General features: G+C 41.8%; 2 protein-coding genes and 1 long non-coding RNA gene across 29 annotated transcripts in view; 1 reads left to right on the top strand and 2 right to left on the bottom strand.

Moving 5' to 3' along the window:
* LOC147644493 (uncharacterized) overlaps positions 1-18901 on the top strand; it is a 93714-nt gene that overhangs the window by 35463 nt on the left and 39350 nt on the right. The gene's annotated exons all lie outside the window — the stretch shown is intronic.
* LOC110177852 (ribosomal RNA-processing protein 8) lies at positions 5619-8425 on the bottom strand. The gene is made up of 3 exons (XM_086826935.1): positions 7081-8425; positions 6219-6485; positions 5619-5886 (listed from the first exon to the last, which is right to left on the bottom strand). The coding sequence occupies exon 1, from the start codon at positions 8172-8174 to the stop codon at positions 7083-7085; it is 1092 nt and encodes a 363-aa protein (XP_086683061.1). The 5' UTR covers positions 8175-8425; the 3' UTR covers positions 5619-5886; positions 6219-6485; positions 7081-7082.
* Positions 8513-18901, bottom strand: part of hppy (MAP4K3-like protein hppy) — a 76645-nt gene continuing 66256 nt past the window's right edge. For 4 of the 27 annotated variants that reach the window (XM_086826907.1, XM_086826909.1, XM_086826908.1 and 1 more), the window contains exons 7-16: positions 18274-18337; positions 17850-17906; positions 15600-15638; positions 11343-12621; positions 11154-11280; positions 10733-11089; positions 10223-10666; positions 9945-10166; positions 9761-9887; positions 8513-9693 (exon numbers count right to left, since the gene is read on the bottom strand). In XM_086826907.1, coding sequence (XP_086683033.1) covers positions 9594-9693; positions 9761-9887; positions 9945-10166; positions 10223-10666; positions 10733-11089; positions 11154-11280; positions 11343-12621; positions 15600-15638; positions 17850-17906; positions 18274-18337 — 2816 coding nt within the window. In that variant the 3' untranslated portion in view covers positions 8513-9593. The remainder of the gene's footprint in view (positions 9694-9760; positions 9888-9944; positions 10167-10222; positions 10667-10732; positions 11090-11153; positions 11281-11342; positions 12622-15599; positions 15639-17849; positions 17907-18273; positions 18338-18901) is intronic. The other 23 variants (XM_086826912.1, XM_086826914.1, XM_086826913.1 and 20 more) reach the window with 11 other exon arrangements.

Here is an 18901-nt window from a genome sequence, read left to right on the forward strand (position 1 = left end):
TTAATTGGGATTGAGTACTTGTAAGACTTTAAAGTGGATTAAAGAGTTGAGGAACTACTCAACAAGAAGATTTACCTTTGTAGTTAAGTATTTGGATATTTAACTAGGAAAAATTATAGTTAATGTAGGACTAAATCAAGTATATTTTAGTAAAGAAATTAAACTAGAATTCAGGTAATTTAAAGCCTTAAATGAAGCTTTAAATAAAATCATTTGGAAGCCTAACAACTCTACTGTATATTTAGTTTCTTGAGGGTTTATTTACCCCACTTTCGTTCTCATTAATTCACCTTTTTTAAAGCACATATTTTTCCTCTGTGCACAACTAAAGTAAAGTATTATTATTGTGAAAGTAACCAAGTTTGTGTCGCTGCAGCACAAAAGATGGCAATCTGCCCCGTCATTTCCAATTGAGAATCGGAATGAGAACGAGAACGAGTAATGAAGTAAAGTATAGCCTGGGTGCTTCTGGGCTGCTCCCCTTTAATTAAGTTTCATTTAATAAAACGTAAATCAAATTCAATTTATTCTGACAGAGGAGGGTTCTCTCTCACTCTCACTCTGAGTATCTGATGGATACAACTTGGACATGTATCACCATCATTTCTTTATTATGTCACCTGGGATGGCGTCACTTCACCTGGAATGACAACTACAACTACAACTAGGGCAGGTTTCCCCTTAGCCAGTCATTGATGAGTGAACTTTTTCCAACGGCATAACAATTTCCCTTTTGGCCGGTGAAATGCATAGCTTAAACTCATTCAAACTTGCCATTTTCCAAAGTCAACGAAGCGTTGCCAATAAATCGCATTTAAAAGGCCTGAAGCTTATTTCTTTATTATATTTTTCTCACATCCGTTTATAAACACAGCGGCATTTCCGCAACGCAGAAATATAATGTTGTAAATATAAAGTAAAGTGCAAAATAAATTTTAAATACATTTTAAACAAGGAAAGTTTTAGGAAAGAAAAGTTAGTTAGGTAACAAATATACTTAGTTGAAGTACAGTAAAGGTTTTCCTTGATTTTTAAAGCTTTAAAGGTTGAAAAATATAGGCAATTTATGGCATTTCATTAAGTTTCCAAATAGAGTTCAAGAGTTCCCTTTAAATTTCCCTGCACTTGTGACCTTTTGTACCCATTGGAGGAACTCCCTTCGATTTTTCCTGCTGCATGTAATTATGGATATTTATCCGAGGTCTTGTGTACTTTTCGGTCTTGCCAGCGATAAACAGAAATACAGACTAAGAAATGCGTAAACATTTGCGCATTTTGCGTTGCGAAAAAGTGGGTCAATCAATATAGTCCGATTGGAGGAGGGTGTGTTCTGTCCCAAGACTTGCAGTTAGAATCCGCTAAGCGGACTCGATAAGCCAGATCCGTTCCCATTTCACACCCTGGGAACCCTGAGATCAAGTCCAGAAGTGGATCAGCCAGTCAATGGAGGAGAACGGGTTTCTGCTTCTGCTTTTTTTGCTAGCCACCAGTGGATGCCACTCTTTTGGACAGCTCAAGTGACGGCTACGACTCAGCGGCTGACGAGTGAGTGGTGTGTCGCTTGACTAATTACCGCTCCGATCGGCGCTTGGCTGCTGTCAGCGGGACATAACCACGAGTGGGAATCGCACATCGCACACCCACCACACCCATTACCCATTACCCATTACCCATCGGTGGCATTACTCCACAGAGCCACCCTGTAACTCCCTGCACCACCCATGCACCGCTTGTCAATGGCTATTTAAAGCATTTGGCTTTTCCTGGCCAACGAACTCTGGTTTGCAGCGAAATGGTGCGGGTATTAAATGCACTGGGAAAATTCATAAATCACATAAATAATATAAATAACTAAAAAAAAAAAGCAATTCAAACCTTGAAATATACAAAAAATTTGTTAGTTTTAAGAGAGTTTTTGCTTAATTTAATTGCTATATTTAATTGGTTTTAAATTGTGTTAAACTCTAAAGAAACTGAAGAGGCAGCATTGCATTTAAAAGAATATAGAATTATATATTAAATCGATATGCTAGTTTTATGCTAATTTTTTGGCTAAATCAATGTTTTGGAAATATCATAACTTAGTCAAAAATGCTTTAATTTCAATTCGGAAAGCTGCTCCATGCATACTTTTATTAAAATAATAAATCTGCATACTTCATTTGAAATGGAAAAAAAATGAAATTTGTTGACAATTTTATCTATGTAACCCCTTATAAAATTTTTAAAATATTTATTTTGTAACCGTAGATGGCTAGATAGATTCGTCTGTAGATGCAGATCAAGAATATATATGATTTATGGGGTCGGAAATGACTCATTCACTGTATTTTAAGCTTCTGACTAAAATTAGGAAACAATTCTTAGAGTCAATATTTATCTATATTTTTATATGACATTTTCATAAGTTTAAAATCTCATAACTAAGCCAAAAAAGCCTCAATTTTAATTCAGAAAGCGGTCCTGTATTAGTTTTTAATAGGTTAATAAATCTGCATCCTCGATTTACAAATTTAGGAAATCAAAAAATTCTGCAATTTTTGACAATTTTAATGATGTAACCCCTTATAGTTTTTTGAAAAAATTGAAAAAATTTGAAAAGTTTATTTTTCAACCGGACATGGCTTGTTTGATTCGGCTTACGATGCTGATCAAGAATATATATAATATATAGGGTCGGAAATGATTCCTTCAATGCGAAAATTAAGAAAAACCATGTAAAAACTGGGATTAAAAAGGCTCATGTTTAACTTAAAAAGAAAAAACCTTTTACATATATATATATATATATATATATATATATATATATATATATATATATATATATATAAAATTTGCCTCAAAGTAACTCTAAAAATGATACGTAAATATATATATTTTCTATACCCAACATATTTCATTAAAAAGTACACCTCTTTCGCTTTAAAATCCTCCTTAATTTTGATAAATATCTATAACAAATATTGGTAATAATTCGATATTTCTCCCTGTTTATGGGTAACCGCACCCACATTCGCTTCCCGATTCGATTTCTGTCCAGACGGCGAGGCGAATCGCGGAATCGGAGTTCTGAAAGGCAAGGAAGCTTTTGGTAAACAAACGAGCTGCCGCCAAGAGGAGAGAATTTCGTCCACTTCAGCGCTCCGCACATTAATCATAGACCCATAGACGCCTTCGCCCTATTCCCCCCTCATATTAAAAGAAGTAAAAATCGATGCGACAGCTAAATAAAAATAGAAAAACGGAAACCCAGGGCACAGGAAGGAGGAGGAACGAGGCTGAGTAGCTTAGAGCTGAGGCCTTCTCTTCCGTGCGATTGAGTTTGTTGACAGATTAGATTGGTTTTTCCCCCTCAAGCACATGGGGGCGGGATGTGTGTGTGTGTCTTTCAAAGTTGACTAAGAATAGCTGGCGAAATAGCGTAGTAAATTGTGAGATACTTTCGGTTATGAAGATTTTCTTGAAACTACGATCGGATCATTATGTTGGGAAAGCTAGGTTTTCACAGAGAGAGACTTGGAAGAGAGAGCCAGCGGAGAGAAGCCGCTCTTGCAGAGCTTCTAATAAAGCCAAAGACACACCTTTTTTCGTGGGCTCTACACAACGCTCCATGCTCGAGTTGGAATTCAGGTTTTGGCTTTGGCCACTCTTTTGGCCAGGTTAGCGTGCGGCCAGGTCGTTAGTGTAACGCTCTCTCTCTCTCTCTCTCCCTGTCTTACCAACTCACTCGTTCTCCGATTTTCCACTCGCCCCGCTGGCTCTGTACAGTTATTAGCTCAGGCTGGCACTCCTCGTTTGCTTTGCTCGGTTGCTTTATCTGTTTGTCCGCTTTGCCACCAAGTTCTTTGCTGGCCAACCGGTTTCTAATGCAAGCTCTCCCGTTCGTCTGGCTTTTCTTGCCACTTTTCAGGCCAGGCCAAGAGAGGCAGCAGGCTTTATGTTAATGTTACTACCACTATTTGGGTCAAAGCCCACACCTCCCCAAAAATAAAATAAAAAGAAGAAAGAAAACTGGTAGAAACTCCACGTAAACAACTGCCTGACTGCGAAGAAGAACCAAATTCCCGTTGCCAAGTCAACGCCCCAAGTTTTCCGGGGATGGTGAAAATCGTGTGCCCGTGACTCAGATGAAGGGGTTCACCAAGAGGTTGGGGGGGGGGGAGAGGGGGTGGTGGTGAGCCACTGAACCAGTCACCTGCCATTCATAACTGTGCTGCTGGCCTTTGTTGTGGTGTCGCTGCCCCCCCCCCCACCTTATCTTATCGTTGCGTCGTGTCCTTGTTTATACTCGATATCAGCCAGAAATGCCAATGCGAAAAACTTTGGCTCGATGTTCTGATAAGAACGCCACGGCAACCTGATGGCTGCTGCCTGTTCGCTTCCCCCGATCGATTCGGTTTCTATTTTTGTCACAGTGACGTCTCAAATGCCGCTGGGATTCAGATATTCAGCGAGTGGATTTTTTGGCCTATGAAAATGCCATCAAAGAATTCTTCTGGTTCCAAAATTATATCATATATTGAGGGGGAGAACGAGGATATAGATATATATGTAGAAACTTTCTATATATTTTGTTGCCTTTTTAAGGCTGTTTTTGGTTCAGGTTTTGGGGAGATATGAAAAGGTATCCATAAGATTTGTTAAGACGTTCTCTGAACCTAGAACCTGCTTTAACTAGAGTTTGTAGTACAAACTTTGTATCTCTTTCAGTATGCAGATATCAGATTCATTTAAGTTTAGTTTTGGGATACATTTATCATTTTTGAAGAAGTTTTTTAAGGCTGCATTAAGATATTCTATTTTATAAATCTTTCCATGACTTATAGCTGCCTCAAAAACATATTAAAACATAAATTTCAATATTTAAACAAGTGTTTCTTAAATCTTTTCCCAATTTAAAGAGTTTCTCTTAAGGAATTTCACAGAATTTAAGTTTCTAAATACCCATAAATGCTTTAATAAGGTTCTTTAAACCACTTTTGTATCTTTTTATCTACACTACCTGCTACTTCCGAGCATTTGTATCTTTTCGAATCCAACTATATGGCTATGCAATACCTTTGCTTAACGATCACTGTGTGTGTTGGCGCGTTGCCCTGGCTACTGTTTTTTTATGGCTAATAAGAATTTCCCACCCTTTTTGCGACGTTTCCCAGCCCCGCAAAATGCGAAGCAAACGAGGAAAACACAGACGAAGGAAAAGTGGAGTAAAATGGGTACAGAGAGGCGGAGTGGCAGAGAAGGCGACAATGTGGGGCGCGCGAGTTGATGACAAAAACAAGAAAACGTTAAGAATATCGTGCCAAAAGATACACTCGAAAAGCTCACAGATACAGATACATAGATTCAGATACAAGCAGCGATATTGCGTTGAGTGACTCCCTCTCTCTCTCTCGATGGATAGAGAGAGCGGTTATGCTGCTGCTCTCTCTCTCTCTCTCACTCCCTGCTCTTTGCTCTCCCCTGTATGTGTGTGCCTATGAAGTCATACCGTTGATGCGCTTGTGTTTGTATCAAAAAAATAAAGCCTCCGAAAAAAACTCGCGACCACAGCCCAAGAAAAATATAATTAAGAAAATAATCAAATTAAGAGCCATTACTTACCCAATTAGCTGGGCTTTGGGAATCCTTTTGCTGACTTTAGCTTTTCTTAATCCACTTCAAAAAAGGATGCGTAGATAAAGAGAATACTTTGCGGCGCGCTTTAACCGTTAGTTTCTGCTGTTGTATTTGTGTTGTTTTCACTTTTTTGCTTTTCTTTTCGCCACTGTTGTTGTTGTTGTTGTTGCACTCTACACTGGTAAACAAATTCTTGGCCACTTTTTTCTATTCGAACGCGAAAAAAGACAATTTGTTGTTGTCGGTCGGTGAGTAGTCGTTGAATACCTGTTGAAAAGTTTTGAACGTTGAGTTTTTTGAGTTTGAGCTTAAGTGTGAGTAATAGAGAATAAGCCAGGGGTGGGGGGAATACACACACAGAGAGAGAGGAGAGAAAGAGAGGAAGAGGATGAGGTATAGGGGTGGGGCGTGGGCGAAAACTGCGCGAATAGTGGTTGCTAATAAATTAAATTCTGCATTTATTTATAAACACACAACCGAATTGCGCGCCTTTCTTTGCTATATTTCTTTTCTCTGCGTTTTTCTTTTCTTTTTCTATTTTTTTTTTGTTCACTTTGGCTGAGAATTCTAGAACCAATAAACGAGCGTCGCAAACGTACCGTCTTCACAAATATTCGAAGTGCTGTGCACGAAGAGCAAACTGGTACTGTTCGCCTAGAGTATCTTACGGATACTCTCCGTCGTTCGCTTTTCAAATTTAATTCGCTTTGAGTTGCTTTCCTGGTCGAATGGAGCGGAGAAACAACCACCGAATGAGTGGAATGGATTTGAGTGATTTCTTCAGTGGGTGCTGTGGCCAGTGTTGGGTAATGTCGGTGGTTTAATCCAATTTGAATTTTTCATGGCGCCAGAGATTAATTTCTGATCTAAAAAATAAATAAAATAGGCCTTAAAATATGTTGAAATTTTATAAATAATTAAAATAATTCTTTGTTTTATAATATAGTCATGAATTTTGATTAAAACGTTTTAGATTTAAATGAAAAAAAAAAAACTAGTATTTTTACTACGTTTGGAATTTAGTAAATTTCATTTTTTTTTGGAATAAATTTTTTTTTTTATTACATTGTAACTAAAAAATGAATAAAATATAGTTAAATATAAAAATACGAGTGTATTTTCGTAGTTTCCACAATATTAAGAAACTAATTTAAATATTTTTCATTATTTTAGAAAAGAACCAAGTTGTTCCCATTAAATTTTCTGAAAAATTACAAATTTTTGTTAAATTAAAAATTTTTTTCTTTAATTCTCAACATTTATTGCAGTGGTTCCTACATTTATTTTAATGTATATATCTTCTAACTAGCTTTGTGAGCTGTTTTTCCCTTCGCTGTTTAGCTAAACTGAGCATCAAATCAATAATCTTTAAAAAATGTTTAAAAATCAAACATTTTGTCAGAAATATAATTCAGAGCCTCGATTAACTCTGATTTAAATAGAAAACAGATCTTCTCTAACCTTTATCGTTTGCGATACAGGCAGGGCTTCAGCGAGAACGGCTTCATTTTGGTGGTTTTGGACACATGCCGCATCTTCTTGAATTGGAAGAAGTAAAAGTAGTTGACGGCCACATCCTTCTTCACCATATCAAAGCCACAGGCACTCAGGCAGCGTACAAATTGCCGCACATCCTCGAAGCGAGACTGGATCTCCGCAATGTACACATTTCCGTGCAGCTTCAGCACTCGGTTGGCTTCCAGGAAGAAATCGTTCAGATCGGTTCCCATCAGGGAGAGGCAATACACAGCCACATCCAGACTCTGAGCCTGCAATGGGGTATCCGTAATGTTGCAGGCAATGATGTCGCCCTTAGCGGCCACCAGATCCATAGAGTAAACCTTGTTCGGCACGGATTCGGCCAGTTTTCCCTCGCCGCAGCCAAAGTCACCAATGATGACTGTCTTAGGTAGCTTCTTGATGGTCTTGATGATGCGATTCAGGGGATTAAGGGGCCACTTCTCCACTTGCTGACGGTAGCCGGCGTGGTAGGCCTCGAAGGCGGAGGCATCCTTGCGGAACAGAGCCTCCGCCTTGCGACTGGTCACGGAGTAGAGCTGCTCGTTGATGTACCGAAAGCGGCCGCCCAGAAGCTCGGTTTGCAGTTTGCTGGCCAGCGAGGTGGCCGGTGCAGGTGAGGGTGCCGTCTCCATGGCCTCCACTGCAGCCTGGACGAGCTCTGGTTTCAGTTTCACCTCCTTTTTGCCGCCTTTTGTGGCCTGCGTGGGTGGTCGCTGCTTCTCGATTCTTCCCAATCTCACTTTGTGCATGGCACGGATGCCATCGTCCATGTCATCATCGTCGTCGTCATCCGAGGGTGAGGAGTTTCTGGAGGGCGGTGCCAGAGGTCCACCGCCTTGCCGGTATGTGAATTTGTCGGTCGCCTTGGGTTTTTTGGCCTTTGCAGTCTTGTCCCTCTTCTTGGGCTTCTCTTTCTTGGCCTTCTTTTTCTTTGGCTTCTTGGTGGCGGCTACTCCATTTCCCGCGGAGTTGGTTGTCTTAAAATGCATAATCTCAGCCCCATCTTCCCAGGCCGGCACGGCAAAAGGCTGCATTTTGGTTGAGAAAAATTTGTAAACAAAATTGGAGAAACACGTGAAGACTGGTTAATGTGGTTGAACGCCTTTTCTGAAAAATACCAAAGGTGCAGTTATGAGTAATATACTAACGCGTTTTGAGGAGCGGGAATATGTACAATTTTTGAATTTGTACACACGAGTTCTTAAATAAATTATTAAAAAACTTAAATTATTTAAAAAATAATTAAACATAAGTTCAAATTATAAAAAATTAAGAAATAAATATAAAATTTAAACAAATTTAATTATTTCTGATTTAAAACTATTTACAATTTAAAAAAACAAACAAACCCACAATACAAAAAACAACCTCATTCTTTCACATACTTGTTTGTTTTTTATTCTTGCACTAAACTAGAGTTCAACAATTTTGTGGGCTTTATCCGGTATGCTTTCCTTCTCTTTTTCCTCTGTATTAGTTTGGTAATTTTCGGTTTTACGCTTTGTTTGTTTATGAACTAAATAACTTAATTGCTAGCTGAATATTTTTACAACTGAATTAGCGACGAAAAGTTCTGCTGTTTTGGAGAAAGTCAGTCGTCCCTCTCTGTTTCCCTTCGCCTCGTAGCTTATAGCCTAGAATCGTAACTATGACAATCAGTTTGTTTTTGAGAGACAGACCTTTTGAATTTTGCATTTAATTTAATTCGTGTTAATTCGTGTTTACTATGTTATAGAAAAGTCCTTACTTCACTAAGTTTTTGTTTCCCAACAAACCGTATATCATCGCATTTTCCCCACCCAAGACCCGTCCCGAATCCCTATCCCTATCCCTATCCCTTCCGTTGCGAATTATTTGAGCCAATCGAAAGCTAAAAACGTTGCGATTTACAATGGCTATTTGCGATCTAAGAAGTACCTTTTATTAGTGGCTAATTGCGGGGGAATTCGTGTGGCTAATTGCGTACCATAAGTGTATGTATATAGTTGGGATCTCCTCTCCTCCTCCTGCTGCTGCTGCTGCTGACTACTGACTATTTTGGAAACGTCGTATCTATATATTGGGGGTGGCTTTGTGAGGCTCGTGTACACAAAAATCTCTAACGTAACTCTAGCCGTAATCCGTAGATCATTATAAAGTTAGTTTTGTATAAATTAAAGCATTTCATTTGTAATACAAAAATATAACTACAACGGAATTGGGGCAGATATCGTGTGATCGGCGAAAGATGCCTCCAGGCTGCCTCTTCTAGGTGCGTTTAAAATTGCGCTAATTCTAAGCTATCTCGAACGCTTTTCTCTCTATGATCAGTGATTAGGTCACTGCCTTAGCCTACGAGTAATTAAATTACAGTTAATAGTTGACGACGACGGCGGCTGCGGGTGCTGCGGCCCATAAAACTTGGTTTTTATATTTAAAATATAACATTGGATTAAGCGGGGCGTCTAAGTAGCTTAGTAGCTGGCCTCGTGCCCGGCCAGAATGTACAGATCGTGTCCCTCCTCGCTGCCCAGGGAGCCGGTCCTCAGCAGCTGACTCTCCAGGGCCACAACCCTTGATGGATACAGATTTTAAAGCATTAGTTTTCTGTTGTAATTATAAACATAAACGAGATCCTTACTTATCGCTGCCCAGCAGCCTGTAAGTGCGACTCATATCCTTGATCTCCTGCGTGATTTCGCCATTGCGCAGCGATTTTCCCTGCATGCCATGCTTGTGGAAGGCCAAAACGCTGTCCGGCAGGCAGACTGAGAAGTAAAACAAATCCATTAGATAATGTTTAGTTGGATATTTGATCTCCCTACCAATGCTGTCCACATTAAAGTCAAAGTTGAGCTGCGATACCATCTTCTTGTGCTGCTTAGGGTTGCCCTGCAGCGTAACCACCTGCATCACATTGCCATAGCAAACGAGAATGGCGTCCTTCTCCACCTGGTGCACACGCACCACCTTCAGCAGGTCGCGTCGCGGCACCATCGTGGCCATGGCGTCATACTCCAGGTCCTCCGAATGGAACCAGCTGGCACCTGCAAACCAAATCTCCTTAAAACCAATCCTTGAATTGAAATTTCCTTCCACTCACTGTTCATGTTGATCAGCTCCAGCTTGAGGCAGCCATTCATGGCCTTTCTCACACCCGTACACACAATGGGATACTCCAACTCCGGCGTTATAATCATTTCAAAGACGGGCGTATGTCCATTCTGGACACAGCCATGACCTCCGCCCTGGATGCTAATGGCCGGCCACTCGCACTGCTTGAGCAGCATGAACTTGTTCAGTGGATCGTACCATTGCATCAGGAAGATGCCGCTGGGCGTCGCTCCGCATAGGTATTTGTAGCCATTGTACGGATTCCGGGTGACACAGCACTGCGTGCAGCCCTTCGTGTCCGGCACCTTGGTGGTTAGCGCGAATTTGCGGGGCACCAGACGCTCCGGGATCTTGTTCATGTGCAGCGAGAATCGCACCGTCTGCTTGGAGTGCAGGGCCACCAGGTCGTGTCGATAGAGCTGGCAGGATTTACCTGTAGAGAAAGGAAATACAATATATATAGTAAAAGAAAAACTAGATCAAAGAAGGGACTACCCACCCGACAGGCTCATCAGCACATCCTTGATCACATACAGCCAGGTGGTGCGTCGCGGGAACAACTGATCGATGGCCGCGTCATGGAGCTCGTTCATATTGAGGTTATAAATACCCTCCTCGGCTCCAATGAGCAAATGCTGATCCCGCGTCTCCGGGTGAATCCATGAGGCCGTGCAATGAACACGCAATGGACAGCCATTGAAGATCTTGGAGAAGCAGGCGCCCATATGCACCTTGGGTGTGGGCGGCAAGCCATTGGAAATGGGTCGCGGTGGAGTGTGCCGGCGCTTATGAGAGCGTTTAGGAGGAACTGGAGGGGTATTGTTCAACAGATCCGGTTGGGCCTCCTTCTCCACTGCTTAGGGAATAGAGAAATTCATTAATTTTTACTTCACTTGAGTATGCTTCAAGCACACACTCACCCTCATCATCATCCTGGGTGCCGCCATCGCTGAGGCTGCGTGTCCGCGAAGACTTGCCCATGTCATTGATCAGTCCTATAAGCTGATCCATGGAGCTATGGCGACGAGGCGAATCCTCCAGACCATTCTGTGGGTTTATAATATATAAATTACTTTTGTAAATGTTAAATACTGGCTTAGGTTGCTCACCTGGTTGCTCTCGTGCCGGTAATCACAGTTGTTGCCGCCCGCTGCATTGCTGGAGCTCGCAGGTGCCTCGCCTGAGCTGCTCCTCAGCAGATTCTGGTACAGATGCGAGGAGTTGGAGCTGGAAGAGGCTACCTCGTTGTCCCTCGAACCAGACACTGCTGCTGCTGCTGTTGATGTCACTGTTGCCGCTGGGCAGTTGGAATGCATGTAACCATCGCCCACGGATGATGGCATGGCAGTTGGTGGTGACGTGGCATTTCCCTCCACCTCGTGCTTATCCAGAAGGCCATTGGTATTGGAACCTCCAGCGCCTGCAGCGGCATTGGAACTGTTGCTACTGTTGCCGCCGACTGCATCGCCGCTGCAATTATCGAGGAGTAGGAGGCGATTATAAAACGAAGCTGATGATGACGCGGACGCGGAGGATGAGATCGGTGCCTGGCCATGACCGTGCCCGTGCCCGTGCCCTAGCCCGTGCCCATGGCCGTTGTTCGCCTGCGATGCCTGGGCCGCGGCGGCCGAGCGATAGTTGCTGCTGTAGCGGAGATAGTGAGCCGCAGAGGCAGAGCAACCGGATCCGGAGCCGGCACCGGCACCAGCAGCAGCAGCAGCAGCGGCGGCATTATTCATTGCCACATCGGCAGCCATTAGATCATCGTCGTCGTCGTCGCCACCGACATCGTTGTCACCGATGCTGGTGGTGCGCAGATTGGACAGCCCCAGGCCGGGGCCCATGCCCAGGCCCAAGCCCAGGCCCAGGCCGAGGCCCACATGGCTGGAGCCCATGCCCATGCCCATGCCCAGGTAGGCCAGCGAGGCGGACGAGCTGATGCAGTTGGAGTTGGCATTGGAGGTCACCGAGGTGCTGGAAATGGACGAGGTCATTGGATGGTGGTGCTGATGGTGCTGCTGCTGCTGCTGCTGCTGCTGTAGCTGAGCCTGATGCTGATGATTCTGCTGCTGCTGATGCTGCTGCTGATGGTGGTGATTCGGATTGGGATGGTGAAGCTGATGCTGGTGATGCTGGTGGTGCTGATGGTGCTGATGGTTGGTGCTGGTGCCTGCGACTCCGACTCCGCCTCCGCTGCTGCCGCTGCCGTTTGCCGCCGCCCCGCCTGCTCCCGCTCCCGCTCCACCTCCTCCTCCTCCTACGACGCCTCCTCCCACAGCCGCTGCTCCATTGTGGGATGAGCAGCTGCATTCGGTGGAGCCGCCGCCGCCGCCGCTGGTTGTGCCGGCCAGTAGTGGGTCTTTGGTGTCGTTCAGTGGCAAGGTCGCTCTGCAGAGCATTTCAGACGGACGAGAGGGAGAGAGAGAGAGAGAGAGAAAGAGAAGAGAAGAGAGGTTGCCGGTTGCTTTGAGCTACTTTCAGCGATTTCTGGGTGGGATTTACTGGGGGGGGGACAGCGTGACTGAGTGGTCTGAGTACTGAGAGTGGTTCTGTGTGGAGTTCTCTTGTGTGGCGGAGGAGGCAGGAGCAGCTACTACTGACCGCCCGGCTCATCCAGTCTGTAGTTAGGTGTTGATTCAAGGCATGCACGAGGGGTAAGGGTAAGGGGAAGTATGTATATCGAGGGAAACAGTCCGTTATCGAACTTTTATCGACAGTTTAATAAATCGAATATCCAATTTTCTCCATCGAATATGGCCAAAGTATTAATATGTCGATATTTCCTGATATCTCTTCATTCAATATCGATCATGTATAGATATTTTAGGTCCTTATTAAGGGTTTTATTCCATTTACTTGATTCTTGTGTGTGTTTTTTTCTGGTCACATGCAATCGAAATGATAAACTGCCTCTAAGCGGATTACGCTCTTAATGAAATTATTTGCGGAAACGTGTCCTGATGAAGTCCTAGTTGCCTTCTTTTTTTTATGTGAGACGTGCGAGTTAAATAAATAAATAAATAAACTAATATGAGGCCATAAATTATGCATGAGATGCAAAGCATAAAATGCTCAAACATCCAATGGAAATGTGGAAAATGCTTGAATAGAAAATTGCCTCGCACATGAATGCACAGAATACAGGAAAATGTGGAAAATGTAAAGAGAAAGAGATGAAGAGAGCATGAAGAACAGAAACAGAAACAGTAAACAAAAACAGCAGTAGCACAAAACAAAAAAAAAAAAAGGAAAAGAAAATGCTGGGAAAATTAATTCTAAAAACAAAATGCGAACAATTTAGCCCAAAAATAAAACATGATGAAAAAACAAACAGAATTTTGCTGGAAAATCTCAACAGCTGCAGATGAAAATTCAGAGAGGCAGAGAGGCGGAGACGGAGAGCCAGACTGACCCCAAGGAATCCCATTTTCCATTTCCCATTTGCCGAATTAGTTTTGTGAGAAATTTTCAGTTGATGTTAGCATAATTGCAATTTGTTTTTCATCGTGTTTTTTACCCGGCCCCCGAGGCCGCAGAACAGCTTAGTCTTTGGTCCTTTTCAATCAATATACAAACAAGGAATAGAAATCGAAATAAATGCTGCATATTTTACAGGACAACAGAGATTTCGGGGTCCAGGATCCTCTGCTCCTGGCTACGTGAGGCCTTACTTTTGTTTGCACCCCCTATAGCTAGCCTACGAGGAGTAGTGCCAAATAATAATAATAACAATAAAAGCAATGTGACGGCCATTTGCACACACATCAAATAAATAAACAATAAACATGATGCGGAGGAGAAAAGGGTGGCCGGCAGCGAAAGGACCTGAGCGCACAAATCGAGCGACAATCCAGCGAGGCATAAATTCTGACCGAAAATATAAAACCAATTGTCCTGTATAAATTAGCTAAGAACAAGGGCAAATAATTGAGCCATCGAAGGGGTCATTTTTTGGCCAGCCCATGGTGCGTATACGTAATATCGCTCTCTTTCTGATTGGGTTGCTCCTTGGAGTTTTCAGCCATTTCTATTCAATAGACAAAAGGCAAAAGTTTAGGAGAAATACGAGAAAGAGAGAGAGAGAGAACAAAGCCTCGCCCCATAGACAATAGACAAACCCACAAAACAAAGGCCTCTTTCTCCTTTTCTACGACAAAGAAAAAAAACAGAAAAAGAAATGAGAAAGAAACGAAAGTAAAAGAAGTTTGGCAAACAAAGAATGCCAAAGTGGAACTAACTTATGGGAGATGAAGAAGAAAAGGAGGCCCGTAACTTAATATGGTTTATAAATGGACGCCAGAGAAAGCGTAATGAAAATGTTGCCAGGACCGAGTATCGGTAGTAATAAACCAAGGTGCCAGCCTGGCCACAAGATGAGCTCCTGCCGTGCCTGTTCATAATGATAATGATGCTGCTGCTGCTGTTGCAAGTCTGCCACAACCTTGCTGTGAGTGTGAGTGTGCGTGTGTGGCTGTGATGGCTTGGCTGCGTATCCTGACGCCTGTCAGGATACAGGATAAACTCACACAAATTTTGCAAAAAGTGTGCATGTGAAGAGGTGGCCAAGCAAGGAGCCAGGCAACTTCGTTACTTGCTGAGATAAACTTTGCGTTAAATCAAAGTCAAATTAAGAGTTTTGCATGTTACAGAAAATATCTAGGTGAGCGCAATATTAACTAGGAACTAGGGTTTTTATCTAGGATATAAATCGAAAAGCAAAGTAATGAGCTGCTGCTCTTTTCCTTTGGATTAAAATTCGCTGTGAAAACTACAAATTCTCAAGATTTGAAGTCTGTTTTAGTAATGTTACTGTGTTTTTTATGAAGTTTATATAAGCATACTTTAAGAAAACAAAACTCTTAGTTTACTTTCAGAACTCTTGATTGAAAAGCTCTTTCAAAATGTGCATAAAAGTATGCCTAAATCTTTCCAACAAACGAAATGGTATTTAGCATGGCATAAGCACAATTTTAGTTTAGTTTTAATATTTAAAATATGTCTTAAAGTAGCCACATTATTTTAAATCCCAAAATGAATGCTTTATATTAAATTTAAGAGCATTTTCCATGTTATTAGATGATGAAAATGCTATCCCAGCTTAGTTCCCTCTTTTAGATATTCAAAATATTAGGATTTTGTCAATTTCAGGTTATAACCATTAATTTCAAGAAATTTGTGTGTACAAAAACGAGGTGTCCTTGTGAGTATAAAACATGAATTACGACAGGGGCAGAGGGGGTGGAAGGGGTGGTTAGTGTGCTTGAGTCTATGATCTATGTGAAGGATTGGGTGTTACACCGAGAGAAAGAGCCGGGTGGTTCATGTGGGGCTCGAGTCTAAAGGAATACATTGGTGGGTGTAGTTACCTTAGCTTCAGCTCCTCATCAATATATTGTAAGAGGCTCCTACAAAAATCAAATACAAAAAAACAAAAAGAACATACGGAAAAAGTCATAAAATTAAAATCAACAAAAGATTTCAAGGTGTTAAGGTTTGTTTTTCCATAAAAAAAAAAGATTAAAATTAAAAGATAACAAAAGTAGGAAAAGTAAACAGAAGTTAGTTGAGAAAAACCAGTACTAGAAAAAACAGTACAGGAAAAAATCAAAGCTACTGTCTCACAGATTTGTCAAAAAAGCATTATTAATAATTATTAAATATATATGTATATATCTGTAGTAAATTGTATTGTAAATTGTAGTATATATAATATATATGTGTGTTCAGCAGTGTTCAGCAGCCCTGGACGCTATATAAAATTAAGGACGAGAGAAAAAAATGTACCCCGAAATCCTTACGCCCAATTAAACGCATCAGCTAATTTGGCATGTTCATAATTTTCGCCTAATGTCATCTGGCGCAGCCCATTTCCCCCACTTGAAAAGCCCCATAAACGGGATATTAAAAAATGTGGCAATTTCTTGCTCGCTTTTCTTTGCTTTTCCTATGCTTTTCTCAGCTTTACTCCTCCCCGTTTTCTTTTTTTCCTGCTTAGGCAATTAATAAGGCTCCCTTTTTGTTTGGGTTTCTCGCCACAGCAAAATAAATTCCTGTTTTATTTTCTGCTTATGATGGTTTAAATGAAATTAACCATGACGGCCGTCAGTCCACCAGCCAGAAGAAAGGCGTAAAGACTTAGCCAGCTTTTTTTTTTGGAGAATAAACTTTTTGGGCGCCACAAAGCAGCGGAAGCTGTGGCACTGGTGGGCTGAGGAGGCGTGGCACTTAGCCAGCAAGTCGCTTGTAAGTAGAGCTCAGTACATGGAATTTGGCGCAGCCGTTTTTATGGCTTCAAATAAAATTGAGAGACTGAGACTGAGACTGCTGCATGCATAGACATAGAGCCACTTGGCTTTGTTGTCTGCTTTTGCCGCCACTCCACCACATTCGAGTGGCGGCTGCCGCAAAGTGTTTGCCACATAACTCAAATCGGGCACTTTCCAGGCGCCACCTCCGCATCCACATCCACATCCTCTCCGGCTGCTCAAAGTCCCACTGATCGGGAAGGGGGAAAGGACATGGGGCGAAGGGCTTATTAAACGAGCCAAACTCCTCTATCAGCGAGGCAACAATGTGTAATCATTTAAAATGACAAATGGCAGAGGCACCGAGAGAAATGGGACTCAAAAAAGGGGGACTGAGATTAGCTTAAAATTCACATAAATCAACTTTTCCTGAGCTGGAATTTTCCCTTAAATATTCAATTTCCCCAGGTTTTAAGCTTCTAACTTCAAATATAACAATATTATATAACACAAAACTTCATTAATTCATAGTGATGTTCACTAATTTTCTCCCTGTGCCGCTTGCCTTATGGAAGCTGCATTTGCTGCGTGCCACGGGGCGTATGCTTGATGTGCCATCCATCTATCCTTTTAAGCTGGCTCTTGCTCCAGTTAGCTGCGTTAATTGATTTCTTGGAGCAACTTTTGCCCAGCAACAAGCCCTGAGAAGCAACTCCCAGCTAGTTTCAGCTATCCTGCCATTCCTGCTAGTGTTTTCTTGAATCTTCTCAGTGATCCCAGGCACTGAGGCAGCTTATAATTATTATTATTATTATTATGCTGCAGCCTGGTCTTGGGCGGAACTGACTGGTTGCCTGCCTGTTGTGCTCTGCTCCCTGCGTAATTACTTCTGGCCTGGCAATTAAATAGCCCACAAGTTTGCCAAGGTTCTGCCCAGGGAATCATGCAATGCCAGGTTGCAATTATACTTGGAAACTCTTGGGGTAGCTCTAGGTAGCCAGGTAGCTTGGGTAACTAGTTAGCTGGGAGAATAGGGATTCGCACTCGTCCATGGAGTGGATGAAAAATTCACAAGGCAGCGGCGGACACGTAGCGGCAACTAAGCGCAAAGCGTGTATAACAACCATACCATACATATACACATGGAAAATGCAGCAAAATACAGTACGAAAGTAAACACATAGCTGCCCGGGAAAACGTGCTTCTAAAGAAAGAACAAAAACAAAAAAAAAAAGAAACTAGAATCAACAAAATATGGACTGTCCAAAGTTCCGAGCAAATTACACACAGCGAGCGTGCTGTGGCCACCCAAAACCGCCAGCATAAAAAGCGCAACATGCAATGCAGAACGCCCCTCGGTCCAAGCCAAACCTTAAAGACATGTTCATAATCAGGGTGCCGCTCAATTTCGGTTTGGATCGCCTACAACTATAAAGAGAAGAAGAACGGAAGAAGTGGCTATAGAATGGTTTAACTAATGCCTGAATGGCGTTCACTATCCTCAGGATAAAAAGGCTGACAGAAACGGCTCTCACAGGCTCTCTCTGCCTTGCGGGCTGCATTTAGTTCAGAGTAAGAGAAAGTCCAGTGTGTGTCTGAGTAATGTGTGTGTAACTTTGAAATAGTGTATGTGAGTGTGTGTAAACTGAAACCGAAGTACCAAAACCCAAGTCTCGCAAGTAAGAAAAACCATAGTGTTTCGAAGTTTAAAAAAACTGTAGCATAGGTTCAGGCAGATAGAGATATAGAGAGAAAAAACGGAGCGGAGAAATAGAGAAATCTCGACTTCACTTACATGTCACTAGGTAACGTCTCGGGACTAGAAGATCGCTCATTCCTCCACGTGGAGTTCGTCATGCCTGAGAAAAGAGAAGAAACCAAGAGAGAATTAGAAGAAGGCCAGAGAGTACCATATAATACCCTATAATAAAAGGATGGGTAGCGTCCTTACACTTTAATAACCTAAGGTAAATAAAAATATTATTGGGGTTTGGTATACAAATCTTCATTTAGCAATGCACACAAAATAGTACTAATTCATTTAAGGTGGTAAGAAACGTGTTAAGATATAAGATAAAGAAGACTTTTTATATTTCTATAACCGTGCAGAGTATTCTAATTTCAGTCAGAACCTTAAAACTAAGTGAAGGAGGTATTTCCGACCCTATAAACTATATATATTCTTGATCAGCATCAATAGCCGCGTTGATCTAGCTATGTCCGGACAATATTTAATTTTTTCAAAATTTTGAAAATTTTCTAAGGTTACATTGTTAAAATTTCAAAAAATTGGCAAAATTTTTAGTTTGTTTAAATTGAAAATTGAGTATGCAGATTTAATAACCTAATAAAAACTAGCATAGGAACGCTTTCCGAATTGAAATTAATGAATTTTTGGCTTAGTTATGGTATTTGAAAAACTT

This window comes from Drosophila serrata, unplaced genomic scaffold (assembly GCF_035046125.1).
Source record: "Drosophila serrata isolate PLE 108 unplaced genomic scaffold, ASM3504612v1 contig_165, whole genome shotgun sequence".
NCBI lineage: Eukaryota > Metazoa > Arthropoda > Insecta > Diptera > Drosophilidae > Drosophila > Drosophila serrata.